This window comes from Sphaerodactylus townsendi, linkage group LG05 (genome assembly GCF_021028975.2).
Source record: "Sphaerodactylus townsendi isolate TG3544 linkage group LG05, MPM_Stown_v2.3, whole genome shotgun sequence".
Classification (NCBI taxonomy): Eukaryota; Metazoa; Chordata; class Lepidosauria; order Squamata; family Sphaerodactylidae; genus Sphaerodactylus; species Sphaerodactylus townsendi.
The window spans coordinates 72,843,731-72,865,114 of NC_059429.1; the positions used below are offsets into that span (position 1 = coordinate 72,843,731).

Genomic DNA, 21,384 nt, shown 5'->3' on the forward strand with positions numbered 1-21,384 from the left:
TAAAACAGAGATGTTTCATTGTCCTTTGGTTGAGGTAGCCACGGTCCCTATTCAACTTTCTGGCCTCCCTCCTTTTCCCCCACATCCAAATGCTGCAGAAAAATGCTGCAAAAAATGATGCAAAAACTGACTTGAATATATGGGGAAAATGTACTACTACCACATCCATTAAATAGCAGTAAGCTCCAACTCCAGATGATATTATTCTTCCATCATCTTTAAATGAAAATATATAAAAAGGAAATCTCCATTATCTCATAACATCATAATTCAGGGTATGACTGTATTTTTGGAAAATCAGATAGGTCTTAAGAAATATAAAATTTATACTCACAAACTTCCTCTTCTAGGGAGACTGAGTTCTTTCTGAGGAAAAAAAATAACAACAAATTAGAAAGTTTCCCAATCTTCACTTGCTATTCAAATCAGCTCTAATAATGATATGGAATTAGAGAAATTCATTTAAGATTGTTAAAGTCATGTGAACTCAAGACAGCCGAGGAAACATATGAAGTTCATATGAACTGCCAAGACCATTGGCACATTAAAATAGGCAGCACCAGTTCGCATATTGTGTTATGTTCATTAAATATCATTAAACATAATGAATATAAATTTGATACAAGTATAGAATTTGAAATAATCACTAAATATTTCCATGTTTCTACATGGTGTAAATATAACATTGTACCACTAGATGGTATCATTATCCTATTTGGCAAACTTGTATTAGTATGAGAAGTATAAATAAAATATTCTAAAACAAAATCTATATTCAATTTAAAGGTTTTCACAGAAAGATCTATTTCACTACTTTTGGAGTTCAGCTGTTCAAATTAAATCTAACATATACAGTTTCTGAAAGTACTTGCACAGTGAAATGGTATTTTTAAGCCATATTTAATACTTTATCACAATATTACAGTTTAATTCATTCTTTATTACAAACAGCTATATAAACCTAGCATGATCTCTCAGCTGCTTGGAATTTTACTATAAATGTAGCTCAGTTCCCACTGAGATGGTAAACCTATGTCTGGACTGACCCACTTCTATGTGAGCACCTGCATAGGTAGGTTTGGTTAGGTTTCCACCTAACCCTGTCCCACCCCTCACAGCAGCTCCAAAGCCAAGGGCAACCATGGTGTTGGGCCCTGTGTTGCTAGACTGTTCTTTGAGGTCATCAGTGGTGCTGAGCTAAGAACTGCCCTCCTCCCAGTGGCAGGGTTGAGTGTGGGGTCACTGTCTGTCCCACCACTGGCTCCTGTGTAGTAGTGCACCGCCGACCCAGCAGTGCCGTAGTAGAACGTTGGGGCCTTGGGACCTGCTGGCCTTGCAGTCATGCACCCCCCCTCTCATCCCCATGGAGTCCACGGGTGGTAGACTGTCTGGCTCAATCACGGTGCAGGGGACAATGGTCTGCCTGGGTGAGGATTGAGCTCAAACCTTGTCGGCTCCTCTCACATGCGTAGCCAGATGAGATCATGCATCACATGATGATCTCCCGACCTCCCATCTCCCGGAACTCCCCAGTCCTCCTCCCACCCCCGATGAAGTAACAACAGTAAAGGTGCCAGGGAACCGGCTGAGCGGAGACTTCGCTACCAGAACCTTGGACCTCGGTCTCCCGCTGCTAGCTGATCTCCACCAGATGTTATCTCAGCGTCTCGTTCTTGCAGCTGACAGCGTGGAGTGCGACTACAAGCTGGTGCGAGCCGGGGTCCTCAGACCTCCACCCACCATCACGTGCTGGGAAGACGCGTGCAGAAGTCCATGGATGGTGGCATCCAGGGACCACCGTTCAGTATGTCGCCTGTCCCTGGATCGGCATCCCAGAGACAGCGTCCTAGGACACTCTCGTCGGCCAGACACACGGTGAGTATGGGAGCTTGCAAGAAGCGGAGCTTTACCATTAACCGTTGTGAACTGAAAGCGTTAACGAAATCGTAGTCCCAGTAAAGAGAGGAGCTCATAGGTGGTTTGAGAGATTGAAGCTCAGTGTCCATGGTACCCAGGGGGGACATTGAATCTTGGGACTGGAAAACGCCAGGCACTCTGCTACAGAGCCTCGCGCCCGATGTCGCTGCTACCTGGCGATGGAGACAATGTTTTGTCTTCATCAGCCTGCAGACCTAAAACTGTCTCCCTTGCTGTGAAGCGCCCTCCTTCGATCTTTCACCTTCAATTTTATTTGAATTTTCTCTATCACCACTAATTGGGCATACCATGCTCAGCCACGCCCCTGGCTCCTTCACCCGACTATGACTCTCCCGGCTCAGCCTTCCTCCTGCTCCGCCTTCTTTTCCGAAGCCACTGCCTCCGTCAAAGCCCGCGTGATAGGCGGGTTTCAAACTCATGAAGCGTATTATGCGTCTGCGAAGAAAGGAAACCCTGTGAGAGGCGATATGATATTCTTGCATTTGTACTTTATCCACTTCACGAATGCCGAAGGGAGGATGGCATAGTGGGTTAATAATTACCGCCCTGAGCTATAATATCCTTACGAGGCTCCATAAAGCAAATGCAGGCCCGTAGTCACTAGCTCATTGAGAGGCATGCTGGAAGCCATCATAAGGAACCACCTAATGGTTTCCAGATGACTGGAAACCACCTTCCGCGTACTCCTGGGCCTCTCTGCATGAATTTGTGGTCTGGGAGAGAGTGAGTTCCAGCAGCAATGCTTCATGCTGGAGCAGCCACCTCTGGCGCCTACACCGCCAGCTCAACTACGGCTTGATGCTTTTACCTTGCTTGATCAGATTACAGCCACCTGAGGCCGCGCCACGGTGCAAGCCTCTGGAGTGGCATACAAGGCATTTATCAAAGTCTAATGCAGGCCAGCCAGCCCAGGTTTCTCCATCCGGCCAAAAGCTGAGGCCTATGCTGAATTTGTAGACAGGCCAGGAAGCTCAAGGAGACTTGAGTGAATGGCAGAGGCCCAAAGCAGAGCTCTCGCCGCCTCTAGGAGAGCATGGAGTGCACTTAGGGGCAATCTGCGAGGCCTGAGCAAAATCACAGTTGGCCGACATGCTTAGAGCGCAGGGACGCCGGATCCTCCATTACCACTAAGCTTAGCCTCCTCGCGCAGCACTCTCTCCACCCGGCCGGAGACAGTCTCAGGATGACTTCTTCTAACTGCAGCCAGACCGGACACTTCGAAGGGAGTGTAGGCAGCCAGTGGGGGAGCCTAGCAACTCCCGGAGTGGGAGGGAGGGTGGTCCTCTGCAGGAGGAGAAGGCCACCTAAAACCCGGTGCCCACGTTGCCAGAAGGGCTTCCCATTGGAGAAAGCGACTGCCGTGGCCGAGAGCTCCCCGCCAGGCCGCCTCCCCAGCCCAGGACCAAGGAGGAGGAGGTACTAGAGCAGACTCCAAGCGCCAAGGCCCCCCCCTGCAGAAACCACCCCTTCCGGTGGCATCTCTTCGGCCATGCACCCAGCCCATCCTGCTTTAAGTTCCCCAGGGGTTCTGTCGCCCCTAACCCAGTATGATTTGCAGGCTCCTATCCCTACCGGGACAATTGGGCTAGTGCTGCCAAAAGGCCTCTGCCCAGCTGGAACAGGGACTATTCATCATCCCAGAGTGATAGACTCCACGCACCTTGCGACTCCATCCACCTCAGGTCTGGACAAACATCCCACAGGAGCTGCTGCCTGGGCTGGAGCCAGCTCGCTCAAGGCCAGTTGATTCTCTTCTGCCCCATGCCCGCTGCCATGCGACTCCAATAGGGCCTCCCCGAGCCCCTAGCAGCCAACATGGCGCAGCCAGCCCATACCACTGCTTCGCTTCGTGAGCGGTGGGGAGACGCCCACCCTATCCCGGGAGCTCCCGTCCCATATCTGGGCTACCGCTCGCCAGAAGGATGCTGTAAGTTCAAAGGGCCTGGTGGACACGGCAGCTGATGTTGCAGTCGGCTACTTCAGAGCAGCCGAATGCTTCGACCGAGTGGCCGACACCGAGGCTTGCCACGCGCATCACCAGGGTGGGGAGACCGACAGCGAGGCGGAGCATCCGCCGGCTCAGCAGCCTAGGACTCGAGCTGTAAGCAGCTCGAGTCCGCCTCTATCGTTCTAGACATCCATGTGTCGATCTCTGGGAAGAGAGACCTGTGAGGGTGGAGTTAAAGCCTAGCTCTGGTCTGGGATGGAGTAAAGCTTCGTCACGGATCATTGATTCCAATCGCGTGCCTTCCGAAGTTGCCTTTCCTAATTTCCCGTCAAGAAAAAACTGTTTCCCTCTCCCTCCTCTTCTCCTTCCTGTTTTACCCGACCCAGTAGAGGCGTGGAGGGCCAGTGTGGCTACGGCCTGGCACTCCCTGGATTGGAATCTGAGCCCGTCCTGATACTGCAGCTTTTCAGGACAGGCCTAAACTAGAGATGCTGCGCGCACTAAATTCACTCCATAAACCCGGCTTCTGGGCGCCCTAGCAATGTTGCTCTCCTCGGGTTTTACGGCAATTCGACCCCTTGGCGAGCCGTCACTTCTTTAGGGGGCTGGTCTCAAGGGTGGCGCATTCTCGAGATGATTCGGGATCACAAAGATTCTTAGCACCATCCAGCTTCCTGCATTGTAGCCACCAAGGTCACGGTGAAGTGCAACTCCCTTGCAAAGCCCCCCTTCCTTTTCTCCTTTGTATTGTGCAAGGAATTTTGCCTCTAATTGCCTGGATTGCTTCATTCCCCGGTTACCCATCCCCAAAAAGGTGCTTCCAAACCCCTTTGTGTTGCTGATTAATTATGCATACCCGTCCCCCAGGACCCTGCGCCCTGTTTCCCTCCCCTCGGTGGCCTCGGACCCTCGCCTTGGCCGCGCCCTGATGACGCTCTGAGGCCAATTCCCACCAGGGTGCATGCACCTCCTGCACCCTCCCTCTGTCAAACAACTAAAGAAAGAGGGTGTGTATGCCTCCCCAGGAGGGTTGCATTAAAAGCAACCTTCACAGGCTGTAAAACAAGCCCTCTTCCCTTCCCTTATTAAATCTAAACACTAACTCGATCCCAATCTCCCGCTATCCAGGCTCTGCATTGAGCCTGAGGGATTCGGCCAGCCAGTGAATCTCCAGGGAAAGGGGGGTGTGACTCGAATCCCTCTTCCTACTGGGTTCCCGGGTGGACTCCGATTAGCCATGACAGGCCAACCCATGGAATGGCAGCCAGTGAGGAAACCAACCCCATCCCAAAGGGGAGATGGAGCCTTACATCTCTCTGGAGGATCCGTAGCGATCCCAGCAGGAGCGCCGTGTAAGCGCCCAAGATCCAGAATTACCTGGGGAGACGTCAAGGCAACCACCACCAGGCCAGGCTCCTCCTGGCGGCTGCTGCTCTGTAAGACTACCCTTGAGACACTCGGAGAACCTCTGTGCAGCTCTCTTTCTGATCATCATCACTCTCACCTCAGCTCAGCTGACTCCACCATCCCTTGCCCTGCTCTGCTGCCTCTATGCCGATGCATGGCCGGTCAGAAATACCCTAACAAACTTCCGCCAGACCAGCATCTGGGAGCAGTTTGCTGCCGCTGCCAGCGTCTCATCTTTCTGCCTGGGCCAGTTACTCTGGGGTCGGGAGCCTGCTGGGCTCCTGCCTGCTCCCCGCCTGCCGTACCCGGGGACTTCCTGCGCCGAGTCTGGGCTGACCCCTTCATGAGATGCCTCCATCCATCAGATATTCTGCCAGGCATGCGACTGGGGACCCGTGCGTCCAGGCCCTCCCTGGCTTTCGGCTCGCCACCACCACGCCCGTCGCCGTGGGGTGTAACCACCGAGCGTCAGACACCGCAAGCCCAGCAATTTCACCCGAATCAATTCGGCGCATTCGCCGCTCGCCAGTTGGAACTGCACACATGGAGGGCGGTTCGAAACATCGGGCTCCCCAGGGGCGGGTTCGTGGACTCCGCGGGCGAGGACGCTTAATCCATATCCCGCTAATTTCGCCGGGAAACTTTTGCTGCCTCAGTCGCCTCTACCATTGTCCTACTCCTTAGCTCCACTTCGGGAGCCCGACGGGGCGGGACGGGCTGGCGGCAACTTTCGACCTCTGCAGCCGGGCCAGCGCGTCGCCCGCACTCTCCCGGCGGGTTCTGTCTCCCTCGCGAACCTTCCTGGTAGTGCGGAGTCCCGGGACTCGGGCTTTACATAATGCTAAGACTAATGGCCGGCGGCCTGTGCCACTCTGTAAGATCCATCAACTCTACTCCACGCTCCTGGATGCCCCTGGCCTCCGAAAGCAGCAGGAACTTCGATCTAAGCTGACCCTAGCACAATGCGTGGCCGGGCTGATTGATTATTTGTTGTTGTTACATCACCAAGGTTGTGAGGGGAATGTACACCAATATATGTTTGTTTTAATCTTTCTGATAATTCTCAGTTGATCCACATGAAAGTCGTGACTGCCAAGAAGTTGTATCTAATCGGAGAGTATGATGTTTTGGTCTCATTGGTGGGTCAATACTCTGGAGCTGGGCTGCGGGAGGATGGTTGAGTGCTATTGTACAGCTCTGCATTGGTTTTAATTATTGTGCCTTGTCGCCGGATCTTGTTTAGATTTCCCAATGCGTCGCTATTGCCTGCAACGTGTGCCAAAGCCCCTCGCATTTCCTTTACGCCCATAGCAAAGTTCTAATGTTGCTGCGGCAGCTTGGTCCAGCTCTGACCAGCGTATGGAGGAGACAAGGCGTCCCTCTAAATCGCTTCTTTAGCGCCGTGATTTGGCCCCGTTTTTTTCTAAGAATGTAAAAGGAGGGAGATGTAGTAGTGCACCCATGCGACCCAGCAGTGCGGCCGATAGAACATTGGGGCGCCTAAGGATCTCCAGCGGCCTTACCGGTCGCATGACGCACCCCCACTCCCTCAATATCCCGTGAGTCGCGGGTCGGGAACTGGTTCCTGGCTCAATTCACCGGGCAGGGACAATGGTCTGCCAAGCCCCAGTGTGAGGATTGGAGGCTCAGGCAGCGTCACGCTTCCTCTCCATGCACGTAGCCAGATGAGATCATGCATCACGCAGTAGTCTCCCGACTCTCCCGCTTCTCAGGAACTCCCCCAGTGCCTCCCTCCCACCCGCCCCGATGAAGTAGCAATAAAAGGTACCCAGGAACCCGGCAGGCCGGGAGACTAAGCATTGGGAACACGGACTCAGGTCTCCGCTGCTGGGCGATCTCCGCTAGATCATGTTATCTCCGTCGTTGCCCGCTTAAGCTGACCCGGCGTCAGGTGCGACTACATCCTGCTTCCTCATAGATGGCTTATGGAAAGATAAGACTGTCAGGCCCAGGCCTGTTGTTTCTGCAGCTGGGTCTAAGTACAGGGCTATCCCTGGACATTTGAAAAACGAATTTGCCCTGGATTTGCTGGGTTTAGGGAGGCTTGTCCAAAATCTTTGGGAAGCTTCTGGTAACAGCTACTGTGCTTTGTATAATTTTTCAAACTGTAAATGTCTAAGCTGTTTAATGATCTAGTAATGAAAATAGTCCTAGTTTCAAAATAAACTGGCACCTATCTACATTTTTACTTGACTAGAAACCTCTTGCATATGGCCTCAAAATACATTATAACTGACTAGAGAAAATTAACTTCATTCATTGCTTCCCTGCAAATGCCACTTGAGAAGTGCCTCACAATACATTTATAACTATCAGCACAGAAATTAGTAGGCTAGTAAAAGATTAATAAAGGGTGTTATTTATTATTAGCATCCTCAACAACGCAAATAATCTTGCTCTGATTACACAATACAGAGAAGTATAAGCTGGAAATTAAAGTGCCACTTAAAAAAAGATCCAGAGGACTTTTTAAAAAGTTCTTCAAACAGTAAATCTCAGAGAGACATCTCACACTGCTTTTGAAACTCAGTTGAAAAGTGGTCTGTCATAAAAGAGAGAGCATGCAAGCATTTTCTTCTTTCATATTGAAATGACAACTTAATAAAGTGTGCTGTCAAGTTGTCACCATTCTATTTAGCCTAGCATTTACCTCTAGTAATAATTCTCCACAGCTCAATAAATCTCTTACTAAATGTACTAATTAGGGTTAATGTTTTGTCTTACATTAGACTATGCATACAAATCAAAGGGAAAAACCAAAGCACAGCAGCGTTAAGTGAATTGTACTTCTCATACTGCACTTTAGCTGCCACTGAATGAATACACTGCCCTCATTTCTGTAGCCCAGGTTTCCGCCTTGAAGTTGCAACAACCTTATAAACACTAGTATTTGCATGATCATTCAACCATATTCAAATACCCACAGCCAACCATTTAGTTCAGTTTTATTTTACCAGCTGCCCTCTGTCCCTGAACAAAACTGTAAATATTGCTTTTCAGACTAATTTAAATATGCTTGAGTAGTTTACAACCTGCTCACTCACCACAAATCATTTGGTGGGCAATTCAATGTTAGAACAATTTCTGATGTGTTCATGGCATGGGATTACACTGCTCTCTTTCATACACTGGAAAAGAATAGTCCCAGTTGTCAACCTTGGTCTACTCTAAACTCTTTTCTACAGTGACCATTGCTACAGTGCTTGAGCAATCTTTGGAGCATTGCCCTTTTAAGAAAATCATAGAGACACCCTGCCCAAGCAGCAGCTTCCCTGAAACTGAGCCTCAGAGCCTGCGGGGAAAGGAAAAGATGAGTGAGTAAGGGGGACAATGGGTGGCAGCGGCAGTGGGCAGTGGTGGTGAAGCGGTGGGGAGGAGCCTGCTGGGCGCCCCACAGGTATGCGTCCGGTGTCATGGGTGGCCCCGGCTCTTCCCTGCCCTCACCTGCTCTGGCATTTCCTTGCTTGCAAGCAAGGAAATGCCAGTCAGAGCAGTTGTCTGCTTTTTGGGTTTCCCTGCTCACCAGAGCAGCCAAGGGCTGAGGCTGCTGGGGAGATCCGGGAGGCGGGGGGCGGGGGGAGTGATCCAGTGGGGAGCGGGCACCCTGGCTCTTCACTGCCTCTGTCTGCTTTGGAGTTTCCTTGCTTGCAAGCAAGGAAACACCACACAGAGCAGTCGTCTGCTTTTGGGGTTTCCTTGCTTGTCAAGTCAGAGCAGCCAAGGGCTGGGGCTGCTGTGGGGAGCGGGCACCCTGGCTCTTCCCTGCCCCTGCCTGCTTTGGAGTTACCACCCTAGACTTATACACGAGTCAAGAAGTTTTCCCAGTTTTTGGTGGTAAAATTAGGTGCCTCGACTTATACACGGGTCGACCTATACACAAGTATATACGGTAAGTTGAACTTAGTGCTGAAGTTTGCACCCTTCATAAATTTAACATGTTAACTGATGTCATTTTTTTAATGAGAATAAAACTTACTTTTCACTAAAACAAGAATAGACACCCAAAGTCTTATATGTTCATCCTCTACAAGCAATTGAGAACCTGAACAAAGGAAGGCATGGCTACAGCTAAAACAAAAACAATACTATTCATCTTAATGTCTCCTTTCCTAGACTGTGAAGCAAGCAACAGAACAACAAAAACTATGGATTTCCAATGGATCCATAGAAAGGATTAATCCACTTCCAATGAATTAATTCTTACATCTATGAGAAAGATTATTATTACCTAATTTTGCAAACAGGGAATTCAGATAAATATAGTGCCTTTTCTTTCAAGGGCTGCACTACAGAGCAACTGTCATTACAATTCTCTCAGGTGGACTGAGCAATTAGCTCTTTACTTCTTACTTCTTGAGAAAACAGTTTGCTGTACACCTGCTCATTAGATTTTAACAACACGTTCAAGATTTGTATCTAAAATGCACACATATCTATTTTAAACAGAAAATCACAGCAAAACTGTTTACCTGAAAATAACTTGAAAACTTTGTATATTCCTTGCAATTGTCTTACACTATAGCAATAAAATTTGATGTGAGATTTCGTATAGATGTTCTAATATCCTAAGCTGAAGCAGCAAAATACTATTAATTCTGAATATCACTGACACAAATGAACAAAATTATTGACAAGCAATGACTGAAAATTTCCCCAGATTCTCACTTAGCACCAACAGAGGTATCTTCTTGTTCCCCTGGTCGATACTGCTTCTTGACTGATCTCAGTTGCCCACTCTGATGTTTGTTCTTTCCAGCTGTTGCAGCAAACATGTTCTTGTATATAAGTATTCATGTTTCCCAATGAAAACGGTCCATTGGTACTTACCCTGAAGGGGCCTTCTCCTGTGGGGCGATGAGGGCATCTTGGATGTGGGTGATTTCCAACCTATACTCAGGGAGGAAGGGCTAAACGATGTCACTTCCTGTGGATTGGTTGGGCTCCATCTTAGATCTCCAGTATTCGAATGACACAGCAGTAGTGAAAGCTTTAACTCTCTCAAGAAATAGAACAGGAAGTAACAAGAACAGCGTAATAAACACATAACAGAACATTGAAACGTCAAGAAACCTCGATAAAAACTACTAACGGTTGTCGACAAGTCTGCCGTAACTCTGAAGAGTACTGAAAGTATTAGTATATCTATACCTAGATCTGTATGAACTAAACTGGAGACTGATATAATCTCAGGGAGGGCCAAGATGCCCTCATCGCCCCACAGGAGAAGGCCCCTTCAGGGTAAGTACCAATGGACCGTTCTCCTGGAGGCGATTTCGGGCATCTTGGATGTGGGACCTCCCCAAGCAGTGTCCCGTAACGGGTGGGAAGTTCAATCTCCAAAGATATGCTCCAGCACCCGCATGCCGAAGGCAGTTTCATTTGCTGACATGGTATGCAATCTATAATGCTTAATAAAGGACGAGGTCGAAGACCATGTAGCGGCCTTGCACACCTCCTCTAAGGGGATGTGACATCGGAATGCTGCATTAGTTGCGGCACATCTAGTAGAATGGGCAGTAATACCAGAAGGGACTGATGTGTGAGATGCCTTATATGCCCTCGCTTAATGCCTGAAAGGATCTGGGTGTTAATAGCTTAGAGATGCCTTGGCTGACATCTGGAGGCTCCCCAGATTAGAAGCGAGGCGATGCATGTTTATGAAAAGGGACTCAGTTCGATCCTGAGTAGGATTCAGATTCGAATTATGAAGCACTTCTTAGGCGCTCTGCGGTTATCCAGTGAATGCCAAGGAATTTCCTTTAGGATGTGAAGGTTGAGCTGGACAGAAGAAGGTAGGGATGATAATCTCTCTGCTTCCAGATGAAAGGAGGAAGCTACCTTTGGGACGAATGTAGGGTCGAGATGCATAACGACTCTGTCCTTATGAAATATGCAAAGTTGAGAGTTGACTGAAAGAGCCTGCAACTCCGACACCCTTCGCGTGGTGGTAATGGCGACTAAGAATAGAAGCTTCATACGGACCCACTTCAGGTCCACTGATTGAATCGGTTCGAAGGGAGGTTTGGTAAGGGCCGAAAGTACTAAATTGAGCCTCCAAGACGGGAACCTGTGCACTATGGGTGGTTGTTTCTGGGAGACCCCCTTGAGGAATCGAATGATGTCGTGATGTCTGGACAGTGGAACCCCTTGAACCTTTGGCCATATTGTCGTGAGACCTGCGAGTTGTCTGCGTAGAGTGGAGCTTCTGAGGCCCTTCTCGAACCCGGATTGGAGAAAGCGAAGCACCTGTGGGACCGAAGGCCGTAAGGGATCGGTGTCATTGGATTGAGCCCAGGATAGAAATGACTTCCACGAGGAATCATAAATTCGGATTGTAGAGGGTCTGCGATGGCCTTAATAATAGCTGGCTAATGCAATGCTTGGAGTAACCCCTTCTGAGCTAGGATCTTGCCAAGAGCCATGCGGTCAGAACGAAACCAACTGGGATTGGGGTGCACTTATTGGACCTCTGAGACAGCATGTCCCATGGGGGTGGGCAGTCGTAGAGGAGGGGACACTGCTAGTTGGAGGATTGAGAAAAAACCACTGCGGACATCTAGGGCCACCAAGAGCGCCACCTGTACTTCACTTCGGCTTTCTGACCAGATCTTTCCTGATCAACTTCCTGGAATGACTGGAGGTCGAGGTGGAAATGCATAAGCCTCTAGAAGCTCTTGTGGCCATGGCGTTGTCAGAGCGTCCACTGCCAGTGCGTTCTTGTGGAAATACCTGGCGAAGAACCGCGGAAGTTGACAATTCTGTGCGGAGGCAAATAGATCGATGCTGGGATTGCCGAAGGTTTGAATGATTAGCTGGAACAGGTCTGGATGAAGTTTCCATTCGGCCTCGATCACCGTTTGTCGGCTCAACCAGTACGCCTGCATGTTGAGATTCCCTTGAATATGCTCCACCGATAGCGACAGAAGATGGGTCTCGGCCCAGGTCAATATTTCCACTGCTTGCCGATGAAGACGTGGGGATCTGGATCCCCCCTGATTGTTCAAATGGGCCTTGGCCGCAATGTTGTCGGTACGGACTAATAGATGACAACCCTGGATCTGATCCTGGAAAGTCTGTAGTGCTAGAAGGATGGCTCTCAACTCCAGCAGGTTGATGGGAAAAAGAGACTGCTCTGTTGTCCAGAGCCCCTGGGCCGAACTCTCTTGCAAGGAAGCACCCCATCCGCGAAGGCTGGCGTCGGTGTACAACTGTATTCTGTGAGGATAGATGTAAACTTTCCCCTTGGAAAGGTTCCGTTGATGGGACCACCATCGGAGGCTGGCGCGAAGCTGGCTGGAAATCTGAAGTGATCTGTCCTCCTTCATCATTATTCGGAATTGGTGAGGCTGCAGAAATTTTTGTAGGACCCGTGCGTGGAATCTCCCCCACTGTAACATATTGATGACCGATATGAACAGGCCCATCAGCTTGGCGAGCTGGAGGAGGGAAGCCTTCCTGGCAGACAGGAAGACAGCTACCAGACGTTGGATCTTGTGTATCTTCGTCGGAGGAATGAAGAGTCGATTTGTGCAGCATGTATCGATAATCGCGACCCAAGATGTTCCATCGCTTGGGCGTGGTGGGAGTCAAAGAAACTCTTCTGCATGTTGACCAGAAACCCGTGGTGGCGAAATGACGACAGGACAGCGTCCAGGTCCCGAAGAGCTTGTTCTCTGGATCCCGACCGAATCAGGATGTCGTCGAGGTACGGGTGAATGTGTAGACCTCTTTCCCATAGAGCCATGATGGGGGCTAGAAGAATCTTCGAGAAAACCCTCGGGGCCGTGGCCAGCCCAAATGGGAGGGCCTTGTATTGAAAATGATCTAGTCCCACGGCAAATCGAAGGAACCGTCTGTGTAGAGGGTTGATGGGTATCTGAAGATATGCCTCCGCTTTCAGGTGCCAGCGATGTCAAAAAAAGTTAAAGCCATGGTGCGGAGGAGCCTCTACGATGGAAGTGAAGTGTTTCGCATGCTTGAAATGCCGGAAGCCCTGATGAATCTGTTCACATATATCGAAGGTTCAATATTGTTCGCCAATTGCTTACGTTCTTTTGTGGGACACGGTGAAAAAATGAGAATAAACACTGTAGAGAAGCGGCTCAATATGGGTACAGGTTCGATGGCCTGAATACTTTAACAGAATGTTGGATGGCTTCTGTTGTTCTTTTTTAATTTGTCCGGGTTGCATTGGGGAGGATACGTTCTGAATGCGGGACCCGCAGGAAGCGTTGGAAAACTCCAGTTACAGGTAAACCTGATGTAGCGACCTCCTTCGATCACACCGATGACGGCGTGGTTGCCTACCGCATCGGTGGTGCTGAAAAAATTGCAAACGACCACCTGACTGGGACCAGTGACTGCAGCTCCAAGATCTGGGAAGGGCGTTCCGTTTGGAATGTTTTTTTTCCCCCTCTGTTAGTTCGGTTCGACAGGATTGGAGGGGCGAAAGGAGTTAAGTTGTTAAAGTAGCTTAGATCTCTGAGAAAGGGATGTTGTTGTTGACGTTGCTGCTGAGGGAACCAGCGCCTGCCGTCTCTGGGAGCCCGAGCCAGTGTGTGTTGTGTACGGAAGGTATTATAACCCTTGTATGTGGATGATCCCTGATCTGATCTAACATGCCTTGGCATGGATTTTTTATTACCCTTAGTCTCCAGGACGGCATCCAATTCCTTCCCAAAAAGCCTGGAACCATGGTAATCATAAGTAGAGACTACCTGTTTGGAGTGAAAATCTGCCGACCAAGCCCCTTAACCAGGCTTGTCGTCTCACCACAACACTCTAGCGCTAAAGGCCCTCGAGACCACGCGTGAGAGAATCCAAAAAAAGTGGAATGGAAGCCCATTGATAAGAGACCGCAGTTAACGCACTTTCTGGCCTCTGGCTCAAGCCCTGAGACCTCGGGGAATCTCATGGCGTGAGCTAAGTAATCTGCCAGGTAGCCATAAAATCGTAAGCTCTAGCCATGGTGGGAAGATGGGGCAAGGGCCGAATAGATCCAAAAACAGAGAAGCCTATCATTGAAGGCGCTTTCAGAGGAAAACATTGATCGGCCTACGATCCATGGAGATCTTTAGGAGATCCCTCTCCCCATCCTTGTGTAGCCAACCCCCCTCACTGCAGAATGACAACCTTGGTGCATCAACTAATGGGGACTTGATGACATTGTGGATATGGCCAGGAAGCACATAAAAACTCTTAAGGTGTGCCGGACAACTCTTGCTGGCTTCCAGAATCTAAAAGCCATCATTCCCTTTCCTAATGCTTTTTTCAAAATATTTGGGTAGAGGAAATGCATCTGGGGTATCCCTCTGCCTGCTAGAAAAAATTCTCACGTTGTACCCTTGGGGCAACCGCTTAACTGGTTTCTTAGGAATGGGAGGGTCGTCCGGGATCCCTCGGCATCTGCCGGAGTCCTCTAATTGCAAGCGTAGAAATGGTCTTGGCCATAATAAAGGGCTAAATCCTCTCTTTTTAAAGAGATCTAATGCATTTTTTCCTTGGGTTCAATAGGGGCCTCCTCTCTGCCTCCTGAAAAAATGTCTCTGAAAGAGTAGCTCAATCTCTCTCCTCACTAGGCCTCCTCCCTGGCACCCTCAGGCACGTTGAGGGGATCCCTATAAGTCAGTGCTGGTGGGGGTGATTCCAAAGAAGAACTGGATGGGTATCTACGTCTATGCCCCCGTCTGGAGCGGGATCTGCGTCTTCCCCTGCGCCTATTGGCGTCCTTTTCCTTAGCTCTATCACTGAGTGATATCTCCTCCCGGATGGTGGCCCTAAACATATTCATCAACTCCTGCGTAGAAACATTAGTCCAGGAGGCTGGGTTAGAAATGTTGGGACTAAAGCCCCCTGGGACCTTCCCTCCCCCTCCGACGCTCTCTGATCTTGCCTGGAGGTAGAAGGGCCAACAGAAGATCGCTGTCTCTCGCTCTCCCCGGCCGCTGCGTGGCCGATGGCGCGCTCACCACTCCCCCGATGCTCCCCCAAGCACTCACTAACAGCGAGGCTAGCCGTCATGAATTGAGACGTGGGGGGAGATACAGAACTTCACACTGCCGTGACCCTGACTGGGGCGCTGGTGCTCCTACGCCTCGGTGCGGCCCCCGTTTGGTCTCGGCGCGACTTCTTAGCCGCCGGGAGAGCCTGCCAGGCGCCTCCCTGCGCATACGTTCTGGCGCCCCAGCTAGCGCAACTGCCGTTGCTGCCGCCGCGGCCTGTGCTGCAGCCGATGTTGAAGGGGAATGAAGCTCCACTGAGCCTTCAGACGGATCGGGCTGCCGCCGACCCCTACGGGTGGCTGCCCGGGTGCCCTCTGCCGCTGACCTGCTAAAGGTGTCTGGCGGAGGGGAAAAGGATCACGCAAAAAAGCGCTGAGCAGCCATTTTCCGTTAGGCCCCTTTTTTGGGCGGGAAAACTGACACGGAGGTTTTTTAAGTGCCACAGACAAGATAGGGGAGCAGAGACAGATAAATAGACATAGTAAAGACAGATAGATACAAAGTATGGAAGAATAGTACCAATTTAGTCGAAATTCAATGAAAAAGCTTGGAGCCCTAGATACAAGCCTGCACTCCCTGCTAGGCAGGAACAATACTGGAGATCTAAGATGGAGCCCAACCAATCCACAGGAAGTGACATCGTTTAGCCCTGCCTCCCTGAGTATAGGTTGGAAATCACCCACATCCAAGATGCCCGAAATCGCCTCCAGGAGAAGCAGCATTGTAACATCATCACAAAATCACTTGCGTTGGTACAGTTAACATGACAGTGTGGGCCAGGGGTCCCCAAACTACGGCCCGGGGGCCAAATGCTAGCCCACAAGAGGCGACATCCGGCCCATGAGGCATGGCAGTGATGGCTCCATTCATGTGCAGTGGGGGCTCGAGGGAGAGGAGGAACCGGCCCCAACGGCCGTTGATTGCAATTCACACACACAAAGCCTTTATTGGCATCATACAGTAAAACAATTTGTAACCAGAAACGTTTTACAATAGAATAGCATAGTTACAGCTCAAATAACCATCTGAACTTATTATAAAAATCTCATAGCAGATGTACCTATTATATAAAGCAGAAACTTGGCAACTAAGTCATAAAAATCCTGATTTGATCCATCCAGGAAATACTTTATCCTTTGATCATCTGCCATATCTACATTAAAAGATGTAAACAATGGTCGATACTTATACCTTAAGCATTCCCTATTTGGACAGTGAACAGAACATAATATGCTCTAGTGTTTCCCTGCTTTGCTGTATGCTGTTGCGGGGCATAATCTTTAGGTCTTTGGTATTTTTTGGAATCGACCCTCGAGTAGAGCAGATGGCAAAATGTTGAATCTTACTTCAAAGAGAATGCACGTCTCGATCTAAAATTAATCATATAAAAGAGTAAATATTAGGACATACAACCCTTTGCTTCAACTAGTGATTGATTTAGAGGTGAGCAAGTTGAATTTGCTGCTATTAAAGATCTTTGATAATCCCATTCAAGGGGTTTTTCTTTCAACAATTTTTTTGCCTCTAAATAAGATAACATTGATATTTTTCATCCATAGATATGCCAATTTCTGTAATCTTATCAACTATTTTTATCATACCAGTTTGAAGTGTTAAGTTCAGAGAGCAATAAACATGTGAAACTGCCTGGCTTGGAATGATGGTGGATTTTGTAACCAGTATATAGTTGCTCCTAATCCAAGCCAAGGTAGTTAAGGAGACATGGGCCTAGTTCAATGCGTAGGGCTGCATAAGACAACATAATTGGGGAAACCCATCATCCTATACAGAAATTTAGAGTGTAGAGTGTTTAGACTGGTGTTTTGGGCTACAAGAAAAGGACTGGAAAGCCATAGAGTGGCCTCTTGAACTTCTTTTGCACATTGAATGCACCTTGATTACTGCTGGAATGTATTGGTGTCCGTTGGTATAAAAGAAATTCACTAAAAGCGTTTACAGTTGGAGTAGCTTACACTGATCCCGTTTTGACATGGGCTGTCCAAGAAAGATTATAAGTGAACAAAATACCTAGAATATTTGTATTTCTTGCATTATCTAATTTCTTTTATACAGCTACTTTCCAGGGTTGTTGTTTTCCATGATCTATGCAAACACCATAACTTTTGATTTATCAGAGTTAAGTTCCAACATGTTTAATTTTACAATGCTTTGTAGCATCTGTTCATTGAGCATTAACAGGCCTACCCTAGTGTGTGACATTATAATGGTATCATCTGCATAAAGAAGCGCTGGTAAATGTGTATTTCCCAATGGTTTGGGGCTCATGTCCATCTATATCCCCAAGTTCCAGTGGTAGGAGTCCATGAGGTATATGTTAAACAAGGTCAGAGCAATTGCTTACACCCCTGTTCTACCCCTTTGTTACTTAAGATGTTATTGGTCAAATGCCCCCCTCACAGAGTGCATTTTACCCGGCAAGAGGTGTTAGTGTGTAGTTGCCTGATTAAAAAAAAAAGCAGTCTAGATTAGATGTTCAAATCCTCCATTTTCTTCCATAACAAGTCTCTAGATATTTAATTGAATCAGGCTTTTTTAAAGTCTAAAAAAGCAACATAGAACTTGCACCTGATCGTTGTTTTAACTGTTTTTGGGCAAGATTGGGCCAGGACTATTCGCAGTAGTCATAGAGTAAGATTTTCCTTTGGAAAAACCTAGCTGATTAAGTGTCCTATGACCTCTTATGCCAGAATCCACCTGTTTAGTTTAAGGTGGAGAGAAACCTAGTATATAATTTGCCCACTACGGACAGCAGGCTGATGGGAGTGATAGTTAACAGGGTCCTGATAGTCACCTTGTTTATAGATTGGAACTAATATGGCTTCGAGTATGTTTTTGGTATTATTTTTCCTGTTAGATTTACAGGTAAAAACAGAAGACGGGAGTTAGCGACCCACTATAGCTTATGTTGGATTTAATCAGTTCAAATGTAATTAAATCAGAATTTTGGAGATTTGCCATATTTCAGATCTTTTATTAGAAAATTTATCTCTTGAGGAGATACAGAGTGACCAGTCAATGGGATGTTTTCTCTAAATTGGTGTCTGCCACACACTCACGTTGGTATGCTGCTATCATTAAATGCTTGGTTAAAAGTAGGCAAACCATGTTTCCGGAGGGTCACAATGTGGGGGGGCCTGTTTCAGCAAGGAGGAGTTTATTAGCTGCGTCTCCAAAGGTGTTTGGGGTCTTTTGGAATTCCAAGGCCCGAAATAGAAACTCCCATTCATACTCCTAAATTTTTGTTGTGATTTTATCTCTTTATCAAGTTATTTAGAATATTTTTAAAGGATGTTAAATGATTGTATAACCTGGGGTCCCTATTCTGTGAATGGGTTATAAAATAACCTTATTTGTTTTATTTATTTCTATAGATTCTTTATCAAACCAAGGTTCTTGGTCTCTGTTTTGAGGAGATGTTACTACTACTGAAGTAAATGTATACTAAAATGATTAGTAATTTCCTGTTGTATTTGGTTATACTCAGTTTACCCCGTCAAATTTGATTTAGTATTCATAATCATCTGTTTATTTGCTTGTATTGTAGGGGAGTGCAGAAGAAAATTGTCATTTCACTTGAAGTTAATAATACTTGACCAAGTTATTTTCCTATACAATCCTTGACTTGTATTCAAATTTATCTCCGGCAAGGGAGAATAGTTAAGAGTATGGATAATATGGGAGATGGTCCCTTAAGAAATAATTCCCAACTTCAAAATCCTCAATATGCTGGAGTAAACCTGGGGGGATCAAAAAATAATCAATTACACTGCACCCTTGTTTAGAGACAAATGTAAAGTCCATTGGCATTTTTAAATTTGACGAGTCCATTTAACCATATTTTATTTGTTACAAGGGCCATTTTTGCTAGATGGAGACCATGGGTTTGTAATCTTTCCAACCCTCAGGTTTCTCAGATGGGGAGTAAGTAACGTTTGGATAAGTTCTTGATCGAATCAACCTTCCATTAATAACTGTTGGGGAAAAGTGGTACCCACTCTTACATTTACATCCCCTGCAATAATTATATTAGTATCTGGGGAAGTTTCTTTCAAGATTCTGTAAATAGATCCAATCAATCTACTAGTTTTTTGTCCAAGGTTGTTTTTTGTTGAGTAGGAAGGTAGATATATATTCACTATCACATAGGGATGGAGGCCCAATTTAGCCCAAGGTTGCTTACAGGCTATTGGGGGACAGCTATTAAGAGCTTTAGATTTAACAGATTAGGAGATCAGGGTAAAAGTAAGCCTCCTGAAAAGCTGACCCAAGTTTTTGTCCCTTGTGGCTGAAAGCCAAAGGAGCCTTGTATCCTGGAAAATGAATCATCTATGAACACCAAGACTCCTGAATTAAAATAACTTTCTGGAAATCCTTTCAAGTAATCTTTAAAACTATGATATTCAACTTCTTATCCCACCCAGCAATGTTCCAAGAAATCATCTCTTTGCACGGGTGGAGGAATTATCTCAGGACCTCTACCCGGCATTGTTTCAATATTCATTTCAAGATTTTCCACGCATCCATTTTGCTGCTTCCCTAGTAGTTCCACAGATAAAGGTCTTTAAGTATTGTTTTAATAGTCCTAAATCTGAACATTTGGGAGCAGGTTCTGAGAATTGATAGATGGCTCAATTATTCTTCTATAAAAAGGATTTGTTAGCTTGTGTCAGCCAGGAATATGAAGGATAATGGATGGAATGCTGGCAACAGGAATAAAGTCTACATTACTTACGTAATAGTCCAAGTTGGTTGCCCTTGTAGATCCATGGGTTTTAGATGGTTTTATAGTGAACTCTTGGAGTCTTTTTAACCACTTTTGTATGATCATTCATCATGAAAGAATTAGAACCCTCTAGTAGTCATTTCTTAAAGAGAGATGAATTGGGTTGTCATCGATTGGAGTACTTCTGAAACATTGGAATTTTTAGCAGGAGCTGTAAGATGAAGCAGGGACCACTTCTTCCAAATTCTTTATGGCCCAAGATTTGCCAGGGGTCACCGGTCGGGCATTGAGCCCTCTAATGCACCTTTGTTATCACGCCAGTCCATCTCGACCTCCTGTACTTGGTGGTGTGTTTTCCAATGATATCAGGTTAGGTTTCCTCATTGATCAGAGTGTGCCTACAGTCCTCATCGGGTTGGAAGTATGCCTACAGTCCATTAGCAGCAATTCTGCCAGGGTGTCTTGAGTGTATTGCTTAATAATCAAACTCTCTTTAATTGCCTTTCTCCCATCACATTTCCCATATGATGTGTTGGACATTTTGGATCTGTTTAGCCTGTTAGGACTTCCCTTTGTGTTTCCATGAGTTGTTACTTTGGTTCTTCAATCCTAAGTTTTATACTTGGTGACTCTAAAAAATTCTGTTACCTCCCCTTCCTCCATCTGCTTCCAATTTATGATTAATTCTGAATTTCTTTTGGTACAGAGCGCTTTGTTTCTTATTTGAGCAGGTTGACATTAGTACTTGCCGCCTTCAAATCAATAATTAACATATCCCTATGGAGTGTCCTTAAAAACTCTAGTAAAACAAAGAGATCATATTTTCGGCTGAAGATACCTGATTTCTCTGCAGCAATAGAGTTGGTATCTCCTGTGTTGTGAACTTTACTACCTAAACGACGATAGTGTTTTGCAAGTCAGGGAGAAAATTGTATTCCAAAACTGGCTTTGAAGTTTGCTTAGGAATTATGCAGCAGACTGCTAATAATAGAGTCTTTCTTTATTTGCCATAGAATTTGACCATTTGTTGTGAAAAGTTATGTCTGTGTTTTTCCCACTATCAGGATTAAGCTATTTGGGTCTCTTTGAAGTTACTAAAGACATATCTCTCTTTGAAGGAGGTGGTTTCCCTTTAAAAACTCGATTTTATCATTCCAAGAGGAGGCTAAAACAAGATTATAGTCTGCCATGATAACGTTGCAAGATTTTTTAATATGAGAGTTTAAGGACTTAGAAAAGAGAAGAGCCTCCTCTTCTGCCATAAGTTTCCCAGCAAAGAAGAAAGTTTATCCTAGAGGTTTCTGGCCCCATCTGAGCCAGCTGGA

At 47.0% G+C, this 21,384-nt stretch overlaps 1 protein-coding gene across 5 annotated transcripts in view; it reads right to left on the reverse strand.

Annotated features, from left to right (window-relative positions):
• Positions 1-21,384, reverse strand: part of MAST2 (microtubule associated serine/threonine kinase 2) — a 210,181-nt gene that overhangs the window by 127,595 nt on the left and 61,202 nt on the right. For all 5 annotated transcript variants that reach the window (XM_048498669.1, XM_048498672.1, XM_048498671.1 and 2 more), the window contains one exon: positions 335-366. In XM_048498669.1, the coding sequence (XP_048354626.1) occupies positions 335-366 (32 nt within the window). The remainder of the gene's footprint in view (positions 1-334; positions 367-21,384) is intronic.